The sequence below is a fragment of the Cryptomeria japonica genome, chromosome 7 (genome assembly GCF_030272615.1).
Source record: "Cryptomeria japonica chromosome 7, Sugi_1.0, whole genome shotgun sequence".
Taxonomy (NCBI): Eukaryota; Viridiplantae; Streptophyta; class Pinopsida; order Cupressales; family Cupressaceae; genus Cryptomeria; species Cryptomeria japonica.
In genome coordinates, this window is record NC_081411.1 from 682,523,318 (window position 1) to 682,537,958 (window position 14,641).

Below are 14,641 nucleotides of genomic sequence, written 5' to 3' on the forward strand. Positions count from 1 at the left end.
TAGGTAATCCCTAAAACAGAATTATTTAGGTCATGATCCCCATGCATTAGGGAATGTTCAGCAACAATGTAAAGCCCCCATTCTCATCACATGACCTTCCAGCCCATAAAATCGGCTGTTCTTCTTGACTAAAGATTCCTCGGACCAAAAAGCCAAAGATGACATGGCAAGTCCAACAAATACCAGTGTCAGCGCGCCACGTGTCATAATCACGAGTCACTTTCGCCGGTGCCAGCTAATTTATTACCGGGAAACTCTGTTTTAATACCCGGCAACCAAAAATCAATGAAGAAGTGAGAGCAACAGGTTTGGCGGCGGGACCGGTGGAGCCGCCGGTCACATCGGCGCCACAGAACCCTCAGGCGAAGAATGCCGGCTTCGGACAGCTGAAAGCTTAAAGTGCCTCTAAATGTGGCGCATCATTTGGCGGCTGTCCTTTGGTAGAGGGTCAAGTGGCGGCCTATGCTAGTAGTTATTATCGGTTTGTTTTAGCGGTGAGAATGGTCGCTAAAAACAGCATTATTTCTGGCCCACTTCCATAAATAGCTGGCGAGGCACATCGAGCCCGTTCCCTAGACAGTAGCATTTTCTAATTCGTACATGCATTTTAATGCCTGGTTTGGTGTGGGATAAACTTCTCAGCATTTGTTGTTAGGTCTCTCTACAAGCATACACAGCTTAAGAGCAAATTATATTCCGTGTGTAAGAAATCTAGGGTTTCGTACAATTTCTGGATACTGACAAGGGTTTATGAATTGCTGATACGGACAATTTAGGGTTTGGACTGTACGCAGAGGTAGATGGATCGTGGTACAGGGAGATTCTCTGCTTTTATTTCTGTGTAGGATTTGAGAGCTGCGACGAAAACTGGACAATTGTATAGATGTGGAGAAAACTTACAGAACGGGAGATTATAACGGTCTTGTGATGGCGGATAATCGTCGCTATGTGCTGACTCCTCAATTAGGTATTCTTTATTCTTTTTTTCTTAGCTTAGCTTAGTCATTGAGTGAAAATTGGTCGAGTTTATGAATTTCGACTTATGGTTTTGCTCCATTTCTAAAAATCATCGACAGGTAGCTCAAAAATTAGTGGCTTATTTTAGTTTTTTTTTTCCCTGTTGCCTGACCTCGACTTTATAAAAAATGTCCGATTATGGAGTCTTAGTCCTACTATTTTCAACTCTAGACCTCAATTTCACTCTGCTCCAAGACGAAAGTCTTCGACCTTGCTTTGGTTTTAATCTTGATATAAATTTGCCGATCAGAGACGTCATATGTCATGATTTAGGGTTCTGGACATTCAATTTTTGGCTTATTCTATTTAATTGAGCCAAGAAATTAAGTCTTGTAGCTTAAAACGTCGATTTCATTGGGATGTTTATGTTATCCGAATTCAGTATCAAAGTGATTAGATTCTTAGAGGGTTCTGTACTGAAAATTAGTGTTCAATTTATCCCTAATTTCTCCCTGCCTCCCATTTCATTGATTTTACCTTTCTTTTTCTTGAAAATTCGCTGATTAGAGACAATATATGGAATCGTTCTCGGTTATGGACACGGCAAGTTTTACTCGAGGATATGATCTTAGAGCTTAGACGTGCATTCCAATACAACACATCCAATGGATTGTCAGCTTATTGTTTGCTGAAAATTACTGAAGACATCCCACCCCCATGCGCTCCCCCCACCTCCCCCCCACCACTTCAACCCCCCGACCCTGGGCCGGATATTGTAGCATGATATTCAAGAAATTGGCTGATATAGTGCATTTACAGTGTAAGCGTCAAACCAACAGTGTCAACTGTAGAGGTTCCATTATAGATTAATGGTAGGTTTTGACACAAAAAGTTTCCTATTGCATTCCTGGTGGTTAGCCTCATCAATCTAATTCAACAGTTCACTCATTTTATTGACAGCAGTTCCCTTACTGAGATTAATTAGTATTATTTTTTTTTTCAAATAATGCCTGGTAAACTTTTTAACGTGACCGGTGACGCTGGCATGACACGCCCTCCGGCTCCACGTGAAACGCTTTTGACCCGGAGCTATGAACCGGTGAGGCCACAACTGGGGGACCTCATCCCCACACTTCACTTGTTCAAACCCGCGAGCACAATGACCCAGCGAAGACACAAGGCCTGCAAGCACAATGGTCCAGCAGGGGTTTGAACCTTGGTGGTCGCTTCACCAACGAAGTGTTTTAACCGCGACACTACATGACTGAGATTAATTATTAACATAACTCGTTGGGGACATTAATTTACTTAATGAACGTATTTTTAGTCGATCAACTGAAATTAGTGTCTTAAAATAACTCATTAGGGACATTAGTCTAAAGCTGTATTCATGTGAAAGGATTATGCCTTTTTGAAGCTCATCTGTGTAACATATAGCTCTCATTTTAGCTCATTTTCTTTAAAAGTGTCCTTATTAGGGACTGCATTTCCCATTATTTTCAATGATGAACTCTTGAGATCATCTACTAATAGTGTATGTCATATGGCAACTTTTGAGGCAAGGTTTCTAATCCTACAGCTTAAATTATGCATTCCCAGGAATAGAAACATATATGTTAATCAAATTCAAGATCTCCTTGAATGGAAAAAAGGATCATCAGTCCATTCTATATGGACGGATTGTGATTTTATTTATCTCATTGGGATCATGTGTCTGAAGATTGGGATTGCTTGAAGGATTTAGGGCTTTTTAAGTTAATTTATGGCAGCTTGGCCCCTGAGGAAGTTAGATTAGTAGTTAATTTATATTGGAGATGATAAGTCATATTACTTGGAAGTAAAAGCTACACTTAATAGTTGTATGAGCAACTTTTCAAATTTTTAAGTACGACTACTGTACTGATCTAATTTAAGTGCTAGCAGGAATAGAAAGTTTTGTAGTAATGGGAGGGGCAATACTTTTGGAACTTTGGAATTTCCTCTTAAGTTTAGTTCCCTCTGGAAGATATGATTAACATATTAAACTTGGTGATTAGAGACTTCATATATCATGATTTAGGGATCTGGATCTTAATCATATTCCATTTTATTGAGCCCAGAAGTTAATTCTTAGAACTTAAAACATGTGTTCCATTGGATAGTTATGTTAACAAAATTTAACATTACAGTGATTAGGTTATTGGAGGATTCTCTACTGAAAATTAGTGCTTAATTTATCTTTATTTTTTTTTTCTTTTTCTTTTTCTTTTTGATGCTAGCACACTGTTCCTTGAAAATTGGCTGGTTAGGGACTATACGGAATTGTTTTCAATTATGGACTTGGCAAGTTTTAACAGAAGGAATTTAGTATTATAACTAAAAATGTGCATTCCAATACAACTTATCCAATGTATTGTCAGCTCATCCTTCACTGAAAACTGTTGACAATTTTATGTGCCCTATTCCCCTATTCTTAGCTTGATATATGAGAAATTGGTGCATTATAGAGCATTTATGGTGTAATCTTTACATTGACATTTTCATTTGTAGAACTTGAATTATGGAATAATGATAGGTTTTGATTTGAAGACTTAGGTACATTAATCCAATTCAACAGCCTGCTGATTTTATTGACAGCTGTTCCCTTAATGAAATTAGCTATTACATAACTCGCTGGGGACATTAGTCTACTTAATGTATTTTTAGCTAATCCTCTACTGAAAATTAGCTTCTAATGTAACTTGTTAGGGCCTTTAGCCTGAAGCTGTATATGTTGTTCTTATTTTACCTTCATTTTATAGAAGCTGTCTGAATGGGGACTGAAGATCCCTTTATTTTTAAAGCAATATCTTAGATAACCATCTAGTACCAGCATATGTCATATGGCAGCTTTAACTTTTAAGTTAAGTATTCTAATCCTAGAGTATAAATCATGCATTCCTGGGAATAGATATGTTAATCTGATTCAACATATCATCGAATGGAAAAAGGGATCCTCAGTCTGTTCTTTATGAACCATTTGTGATTAATGTATTTCAGTGGGGTCATGGGCTTGAAGCTGAATTTGCTTGAAGGAAATCTGCTTTTTAAGTTCATGTGTGGCACCTTGGTCTGGAGATTTGTAATTTATTTGATATTTGGAGATGATTATGGACTGTTTTATAAGAATGTTTGTGTCTGCCTTCTTGGAAGTAAAAGCCACTTATAACTATCATATGAGTCAATTTTCAAACTGTTGAGTACTGATCTACTTTAAGTGCCAGAAGGCATCCCAAAAGTTGCATTGCTATCTATCACAGTTGATTTCCAATTTTTACTTAGCAGGTATGGAAAGTTTTGTTGGCAAGGGAGAGGGAATAACTTTGGAAGTTGGGATTTCCTAGAAAGTTTGATTCCCTCTGGAAGAATATAAATAACTTATTATATTTAAAAATACACGTATCGTAGAAACATGCGAAATCTGGAAAATTTACAAAAAATTATATGAAATGCACATTAAAACTTATCAGATTTCTACAGTGAGCAATGATCTAGCTGCAACCATTCTACCCGTAAGTCTTCTAGAATCCTCTATTACGAACATGGCCTCAAATGCTGCTATAACTGGCAAACTGCTGCTTTAGACTCCAGATTTGTAGAGGTAAGAGCAACAACAGGTTGATTGCTACTCAAACCTGGTATCTCATCTCATCTAAGATTGGATTATAGCTTGTTACAGGTTTCTTTTTGTCAAACCAATCCAACTGAAACCTATGTATTTTGTCAACTTAAAATTACTTACATTTAGATTTTTATGAATTTCATTTATTTCAAGTTATATATAGTTTAAAGTTCTTCCCCACATGGCTAAGTCTTCTTTAGGCATATGAATGTACAACTCTTAACTCAACTCATAGATTGCAAGATGATGCTCATTGCACAATATAAATCAGGCCCAATTGTTATAAAATAGGAATAGCGACTTGTTAGTCATCTGCACAATGATTTAGTATTGATTTGTTTGCTTGAAATTGAAATTTGAGCTCAACCTCCACAGTAGTAGCTAAAGATTTGTAATAAGCAAGCTTGAATTTGTGCATTATGTTTTTGAGCATCTTTAGTTAAAAAATCAAAACATAAAATTTCTTTTGTTAGAATTCTATGCCTTTAACATTAATGGAACATTAATAGAGCAAATTAAGGTTAGTCATATTAAAATCTTTAGAAAGATCAATTTTTATAGGTTCAGTAGGGCTTTAGGGAGATTGACTTTCACCTGTTCGGTAAGGCTATTATTGTTGTTTGTAAAATCACGATCATCAACATATACACCCAGTATAACAAATTACAATACTATAACCCGTAGTAACATAAAGAACTGGATAAAAAATATTCTCCATGAATCTATTAACAGTTAAATGCTAATTCTTTTCTGGTGATCCAGGTTCTAGGAGCTTTTTCATTCTTCACAAGATTACCATATTCTACCTATATGCTATGTGACTTTCACATGTTTGGTAAAGCCGTTTTGAACCATCAACACATACACCTATTATAAGTTTATAACTAATTGCAATGCTACCACCTGTAGCAATATAAAGACTTGGATTAAAGATATTTATCATGAATCCATTAATAGTTAGTAATTATTTTCTTCACACGCCAGGCTCTTGGAGCTTTTTCATTCTTCACAAGTATACCATATTCTACCTATATGCTATATGGTCTACTGCCTTATTCTATATATGACCATATATATTCTGCCTATATTTTATCAAGTTTACTGCCTTATTCGATATATTCTGCTAGATGCTTCCTTATTCCATATATTCTACCATTTACATCTTTAGATGAATATGCTTTAGAAACTATAAAAACACACAGTGAAGCTTAATGGCCTTGAGCTGAACTGATTTTATTATGTATTTAAAATTTAAACTCATTCCTTTATGCTGGACTGCATGAGTATATCTTTTCTTGATCCTGTAGGATGATATAAAATCATTTCATTTATCTGTCTGATGTGTACCCGTATGTGGCAACATTATTTTCTGCTTCTAGAAAAATTTTAAAATCATTTTATGAACCTGTTACCTTATTTTGGATTAGTAGTGTCATCTCTTTTCTTGCCCTTGTTTAATTGCTTTTACTTGCTTGATACGCCTTGTTTATCCCCAATATCAAGCTGATTTAAATCTGACTGATTGTAAAACTGCGTCTCTACTCATAATGATTTATTATGCTGTATTATATAATCTTAAGAGCTTTGCTCCATCATTATAATCAATAATGATAAGTTCTAAATTATAATCAATAATGATAAGCTCTATATTATTTCCTCCCAATTTCAATTTTCTATCTCAATGATCTATTGTACATCAATTTGGTCCAGGTTTCTAGCTTCCAGAGTACTGATCCTAAATGTCTTTGTTGGACATCTGCTGATTAAAATAAATCTTTTCATACACAATTTTTTGCCCAAACATATTTGGAAGCGTTTACCTTGTGTTATACCCGTGTTTCTCTCTGGTTCCAAGATGAGGGGATGCAGTTTTGGGGATGACAAAAAATGTCTGAATTGTGGGGATGACATTGAGAGTACTATTAAAATGAATTTAACAAACTAAGTCAGTGGAAATTTAGAAAGCAAATACAATGTGCTGATTTTGCAAAGGCAATCCTCCATGTTTTAGCTTTCTCTCTAATGTTTTTAAAAAAATTAACACCAAATAGAGCAGGCTGTCCAGTCTCAAAAGAAGGAGATATTTGCTGCAATTCCCCAAGTCTCTAGGATGTTCGATATGTTCGGGTTGTCACCCGGACCAGTGGGAATGCATCCATTGGGAATGCCACAGTTTGCAAGGTGCTATCTTGATTATAATTTTCGTTCTTCATTTTTGCCACTGAATTTTCTTGGGTTAGAATAGTTTGCTGGCTATTTATGTAACAATCTTTCCTATAACTGACAATGTCTTTTGAAAAACATTTTCCTCCATTGGCTAATTTGGACTTTGGAGGATTTAAATTTTAACCATTTTACTTTTTAATCTTAACTCTAAATTGTTAAAAGATATCAAAAGCATATGCTTTGAACTTTTGGTAATATCTGCAGATCTTACAAGAAAAACTATTAACAAATTGACTCTATAGTTTCACTATATCCTAAATCTAAAATTTGAGGTGCTCTCCAAGTCCATGATTTGTGAAGGCTCTTCCCATGCTAAGTTATTGAAGGCTTCCATGGTGAAAAAGCCTAAAGGATGAAAAACCCAAATGGCTGGTTATGGTACACTGTTCACCACTAACAAATACTTAAAGGTGCTTGTGTAACATTGGGTCCTCTTGCCTCGTAATTATTATCAACATAAATGAGGGAAATTGTCACTAGAATGATGAATATTCATGGATAAAAATATATGGGTTAAATCCCACAAAAATAAAAAATCTAATCTTCCCATGCTGTTTACCAATTAAACAAACCTCACAAATAGCTACTTCAATCTAGATAAGTTTTTCACGATTTTGGCTATAATATAAAGACCAAGGTAGTCAAACAAAAAAGGTGGGATGTTTATATCTGTGATGCTAGACAAGATTCCTGGAATTAATTCTAGCATCAGAGCTGCTTCTGCGGCAGCTAGCATATCAAATGTGTCCAAAACATCTTGCATTTGTTACAACTACTGTGCAACTGTCGTCGTTGTTCAGAATTTTTTTTCCTCGTGTAAAACTCAACTTTAAGATTTTGTTTTGTAATCTAACTAAAACTATGTTCTTGGTTAAGCCTGGAACATAAAAATAAATAAACTATATGAATGCCCATGAATGTCCAAACTAGTTCAATAGTTCTTGATGGTAAAACTCCATGATGATTGATAGTATATGGTGTGGGGAAGAGGGGGTGGTGGGGTTAAAAAAAATATAAGTAAAGAGACAAGGGATAGAAACAAGTACAAAAAAATATTTTAACAAACAAAATGCATGCCAACCCTAAACATGCAAATACTTATAATGTCACATGTTTCAAACATTTCATATGAGCATGAGAAAGGAAGACCAGAAAAAGATATGGCTAATTGTGGTCCAGATAGGAGATTAAGGTTGGTTGTATTGTGCGTAGAAAAAATTTCAAATGCTAGGTCAGTTCACCTTATGATTTGACAAATTCATTTCTTTAGTCCCTTGTTTGTGTACATTGTTTGTTCTGCTATTATGTATAACATCAGATTTGTTGTTACATTTTCTTTCAACTATGCAACAAACTGTTCCTTATTACTAGTCACATGTCTAGAGATTCCAAAAGCCACATACTAGACATGTTTTGATGTATCATCAGCCTACAACTATAAAAGGTTCTTTTCATCTTTTCCACTTCCTTGCACTGCAAAATTTCCAGCATGTCCTCTCTATTTATTTTTGTTATGAGTAAAAGTCATTTTGTGCACTTGTTTAAATTTTTAAATGTATCCAGGCTTTCCTCAGTGAAAGAAACACTTGAACATTTCTTTCTGATTGCTAGTACCAGACACAGAAGTTTTCTTTATTTTTGTACTATGGAAAATGTCTTTTTTAACTTTTACGTATACAAGCAGTTTTCTTTCTTTTCTTTTATGTTTGACTGCAAAAGAATACTCTTGCTTCTTTGTTATTTATAGTTGTTTAATCTTTCCTTTTTTATAACAGAAAACCTATAACATTTTTATTATACTGGCAATAGTTAGAGTTTATCACTTGAACTAGTAATAAACTTTGCAAAATACAGAATGTAATGTAAACAAGTTTATCATCTTCAATTTTTGATGAAATGCCACGATGTGCTCTCTGATGTACCCGTGGTCATTGATGAACTTATCTTCTTCATCTTAAAAAAGGAAATCATGTCATGAAGATATTATCAAACTATTAAAAACAACCTGTATATGAGGTGTCAACTGATCAGTGATTCAAAAAAGCCAATATTAATGCCTTCCTATTTCTGATATCAGAGGCTCCTTTGAATGGTACCTGCATCAATGGCCTTGTTACCTTTTTCTTGATTTTATTCCACATGATCCTGAATGTCGATAGTACAATACTTGGTATCTCCTCTTGCTTTTTTGAAGACACTTTCTGGATTGGTATTGCCTAGTTCCTTGCATCTCCTATTTCTACTGTCATCTCCTTCTGTGCATTTGCGATCTCCTTTCTGTTACAGCCCACCGAAAGGAAAAGCCTGGGGTATTATAGTGCCTGGCCTTTCCTTTATGCCATCGCCCATGATCACTACAAAAGCAATCTGGATTTCCCTAGGATTACTAGAAATACTGTATCAAGTCCTACATAGCTTTTCCAAGCATGTGTTAAACCCTAATAAAGCTCAAAATTCCTTGGTTATCTTTTTCCGTGCATAATTGTTCCTCTGTGTATTTTATAAAACTTTAATTGTAGCTTAAATAATAGCAAATGTGTGACAAGTGGGAAAACATGATGATACATTGTTGCAAGACTTTTCAACAAAGTCATTCATGATAATGTTTTCTCCAATTTCATGACTAAGTTATTTTTGCTGAATATTTGTGAGACTGTAGCCATCAAATCACTAAGTGTTTGGAAAATTGGTAAGAGATCTTTATGCTTTTAGTCTGGAAACTAAAATTGCTTTTTTTTCCAGCATCATAGACCCCTTGTGTATCGAACAATATTCTCATTGCTGTTTATCCATGCCCATGGGAGTAGGACAAGCATTATTTGATATTGTAGCAGGCATGAATAGTACTTGGTGCATTTTGCCCAGTTCTTAGCATTAAGTAGAGTTAATTGATTACACCACTGGATGATTTAATACCTGTTTACTGCTTATAATTTAAGTTTAATTTGGAAAATGTGTCACAGAGGCATTGCTGATGGTGATAATCTTCATAGTTATTTATGCACGCAATCTGAAGAAATAGAAAGCATGTCTTATCTTTTGAATTCATTAGTGTTACTTGCTTGTTTTTGATATTTACCATTGCTGTTAGATTTCTGCTATATGTGTTTGTACTGAATTATCTCTTAGGTGCTTAAAAAAATAAGTCAGAACTGATTCATCTTATCATTTATTGATGGAATGTTTTTGAGTTGTGGGATTTCTAATAATTTCACTGCTTGATTGATTGCTTGTCTAGAAATTTCTCTCTTTCACTACCCCTTTCAGAATATCTTATCTTTGTCACATTTTTCATTTCATGCAAGTCAACTTTATTAAATCATTTATATCAGTATGTTTTTCAATTTTTCTTTTTCTATTCATGTGGCTCAGGTAACATTGAAATGAGAATGACATATTATAAACCTACAAATTGTTGCCACTTAAAGCTTTAGTTCAACTCTTTGTGCTAATAATTTAATTCATTAGTGTTACTTGCTTTTTTTTTACTTTTACCATTGCTGTTAAATTTCTGCTATATGTGTTTATGCTGAATTATCTCTTGGGTACTCAAAAAAAAAGTCAGAACTGATTCATCTTATCATTTATTGAAGAAATGTTTTTGAGTTGTGGGATTTCTAATAATTTCACTGCTTGATTGATTGCTTGTCTAGAACTTTCTCTCTTTCACTACCCCTTTCAGAATATCTTATCTTTGTCACATTTTTCATTTCATGCAAGTCAACTTTATTAAATCATTTATATAAGTATGTTTTTCAATTTAATTTTTTCTTATTCATGCGGCTCAGGTAACATTGAAATGAGAATGACATTATAAACCTACAAATTGTTGCCACTTAAAGCTTTAGTTCAACTCTTTGTGCTATTAATTTAATTCATGCTTATTCTATTTGAAGTAGAAAAATGACAACTCAAAGACAGAATTCTTAGGGAACAATATGTATGTAACATTGGATCCTTCAATAAATTTATATTATCCTTTTCTCTTGTTCAACTATAATGACTGTTTATGGGAAAACAAACAAAATTATGGTTTTTAACTCTTTTCTCACTACAAAGTTTATACAAGTAATGAGTGGGATGAATGAATTGAAATATTTCTAAATCTGTTTGATGTTTCTTTTCCTTATTATAAACAGACATTGGGCAAATATTACTGGAAGCTCAACACCGTTGGCTTCGACCAACGGAGGTTTGTGAAATTCTTCGGAACTATAAAAAATTTCGCTTAGCACCTGACCCACCACACAAACCACCAGGTATGAGTCTCCATGAGCTATGTAATAACATGCCCTATTTTTTTTTTGTTTGATTTGGCTAAGTAAGCTCATAACATGAGCTGGCAAACTGAATCATACTGGTGTTAAAGGCTGAAACTGATTTTTCTTTGAAAGTGCTACAGCTGTTACAAATTTCTGAAAATATATTCATGTGAAAATGAAAATAAACATTACATAAATGGATGATACAGTAAACCCCATTGAGGAATGCCTCCTAACAGGTCTGAGTTTATAATTTCAGGCCTGAACATGAGTAAAACATATGCTGCTACAGGCGAGTTGGGCATGAAAATTGTCCAACAAACCTTCAATGGATGAATACCTTTATCACCAAACATCCTGAGATGAGTCATCAGTTGTGATACTCGATGCAATCACCTTCAAACACTTCAAAAATGGAGGCAACAAGTTTGCAACAATTATATTTCAGTCATAACCAACTGACCAAGGTGCTGGAGCAGGGGCGTCAGCCTTATGTGAGGCCAAATCTCACTCCAATAGTCATTTTCATCCCTCCAATGAAGCCACAGCAATTGTAACCACCTGGGCGACCAAATTAGAAGGGTTTAAACACCCCTAAGCTCTGTTTTTGCACTCCAAAACCCACAAGTGAGCTTCCAACCAAGAGGATGGCCTGCAAATAGGGGTGATCTGCTTTAGAGAGTCAACAACAGCATAGAGGAAACCAAAGAAACAATACCCAGAATCAGAAAGTCACTTCATTGACCTAGGCCTTCAAAAGGGAGGGTACAGCCAGCCTTGAAAGGATGTATGACCAGACCCACAAAACTCTGCAAATTGCTGAAACAACACACAAAAAATACCCAAAATCCAATGCCAATCCACTAAAATGTCACAATTAGTTTACCTTAAAAAGCTTCATTTTTCTGGAACAGTGAGTCCAAAACTATGAAATTCAATGCATTTCCTGTGTCAAAACAGCAGAACAGATAGGATGGATCTTTTGCCATCGAAACTAGGAAGATTGAAGATTGTTTTTGTCCTCAAAAATCTTCTGGAAGAAGTCCTCTGTTCTTTCTGACTGCATCTGCTTATGTGTGTAGCTTTGAATGAGGAAAAACAGATCCAAAACCCCTTTATATAGAGCTGGAGGAAATTAGGACAATTAAATTTTTTTAACTATTTTATTTTCCTTCAAAAAGGTCTCTTCAACATTTTAAAACAACTAAGTCCTCATGCTCCATTTCCTTAGGCATCCAACTTGGGGATATAACATCATCTTATATATTTAAACACTAAGTGAATATTAAAATACTACTTTATAACTTTAGTGTAAATATTAAAATAATTTCAACCACATTGTGGAAAGTCCCACGAAGGCACTGGAAACTGAAACCAAATGTGTTGAGACACAACTGATTTGAATAATGATGCCTGGTGCCGAAACAAGCACTTACTATAAATAGCAGAGTTTTTCAAATTTTTTGGAGAACAACCCAGAAGACCAAAAATACTACAAAGAGCGTTGTCACCAACTAGAACACTATCTGAGCACCAAACCATCATCAGATGCCAAGAAAAGTTGAAATTGAGCTCTCCAAGAACATTGGAACTCTCCCAGCTCATTTGGAAACCTTTGGAAAACCCTAAAAATTGGCCAACACTTACAGAACAGTATGGCGAAAAAATGGGGACATTACAAACTTTTTAGTACTTTATTCATGTGCATGGTTTGTAGCTGGAAATATTTATCATGGAATTTCTGGAAAAGCACAGATTGAAAAATAATTACAAAGTCTAATCTCCAAGGCCTTTGAAATGATGAGTAAATACTATTGAAATTGATTTCTATTTGCCATTATATGCATTTTTGTTTGAGTTGATTGTCTGTGCACAGTGATTTCTTTTCCCAACACATTTTTTACTACATAGTTTTTTATAAATTTCACTAAAACTAGCATACAGTCATGAGAATGCTGTGCTTCTAACGTGTGTAGAAGCTGATTTAATGCCTGAATATCAGAGGCTTTTGTTGAGTTCAAATTTTGGGAATTTGGTTTTACAATTTTCATGAACTAGCAATAAAATATATGCATGCTAAGAATTTTGTTGTAGGCTGCCCTATCTGCTGTAAATTTCCCGGACAACCCTGCTGTTGGTATTTCTTCAAACAGTTTACTAGCATTCAGTAGTGGTCTGATTTTTTCTTTTTTCTGAAAGTTCCCTGTGGTTTAGTTGTCCCTGTTGCGTTTTAATTGTTCTTCGTGCATTCATTCATTCACAAGCTCATTGACAATAAATCTTACAATCAACAACTAAACTAATGAACATTATTTGGCATTCCATTCAGCTGAAAATGATTCATATCAGAATTACTAACAGTAAGCATTGTTAATGTTACAATTTTCCAGCATTCACCAAAAAATCACTTTCACTGTTCTTTCTCCTCAGAGTACAATACAGTTCATACGGATCAATACACAAATAATAGATGCAGCTGCAAATGTATTAGCTGGGAACCTGGAATGAATTAGTTTGCTGAGAGACTCCTTGGGTCCCTTTGTTCCAGCAGTAATCTCCACTCACAACAGCTGTAGCCTCCTAAATTCCATGCCACGCACATGTTTGTTTTCGGCCAGCAGGTTGATATATGACGTCTGACAAAGATGGAATGACACGTCCAACCAATATGTCAATCACGCCCAGACCAGGAACTTTTGTTCATGCCCAGCAAGTAATTTATTCCACGCCCAACAAATAATGTATTTCATGCCCAACAAATACTGAGTTCACGCCCAGCCAGAGGTGCTAACTATGCCCAGCAAGTGTAACTTATACGCCCAGACAGAGAAAAGTTAATGCCCAGCACCTGTGAATTGGTTCCAGCTCTCACTGTCGATTAGCAACCCTCAGAAAACTTAGACGCCTGTGTATTTTCCCAAACTCGGACTGTGCGGTTGTCGAATGGAAAGAATGATGGTTTCCTTCTACCGCGCCCAGCAAAGTTCAAAACCTATGCCTTTGCAGTCCTAGAAATTGTTCTTCCAACTCCTACGTCTTGCTTCTAGCTGGGAATAATACGAATCAAGTCTCTAGCTGTTAGGGAATATTCTCTTACCAAGTTGCAATTCACTTTGAACTGCAATCAGCAAATACCATCTCCATTATTTCCAAGCTCTGCAACTTAAATTGAAGGATTTCCCAGATTTCATCTTCCACAAATGTGGGAAATGTTGCCAATGAGGGTATACTTCCCCAAAAGCCAAGAAGATTTCCAGATTTCTCCAGAAAACTCAGTCACACAAATTCCAAGAACTCCATTTCCAAGATGTCTAAATCTTCATTAAATGCTCATATTTATTACTTCGTTTTGGCACACATCCCAAGGCCCCATAATGTGGGATAAATGAAAGATGGAATAAAATATTATTATCCCCTTATGTCTCCACAAGGAAAGGGTACTTTTAATTTTTCCCCTTTAACGTTAGTTTCAGCATTAAATAACCACCAAAGATAAATAATTAAATTTAACTCTAGGAACTTTTAATTTATTGCCCAAATAAATGATGGCTCATCA

At 35.2% G+C, this 14,641-nt stretch overlaps 1 protein-coding gene across 2 annotated transcripts in view; it reads left to right on the forward strand.

Moving 5' to 3' along the window:
• The first annotated feature begins 431 nt into the window (after window positions 1-431).
• Window positions 432-14,641, forward strand: part of LOC131068500 (calmodulin-binding transcription activator 3) — an 80,005-nt gene continuing 65,795 nt past the window's right edge. For both annotated transcript variants that reach the window (XM_058003685.2, XM_058003686.2), the window contains exons 1-2: window positions 432-967; window positions 10,963-11,082. In XM_058003685.2, coding sequence (XP_057859668.2) covers window positions 928-967; window positions 10,963-11,082 — 160 coding nt within the window. In that variant the 5' untranslated portion in view covers window positions 432-927. The remainder of the gene's footprint in view (window positions 968-10,962; window positions 11,083-14,641) is intronic.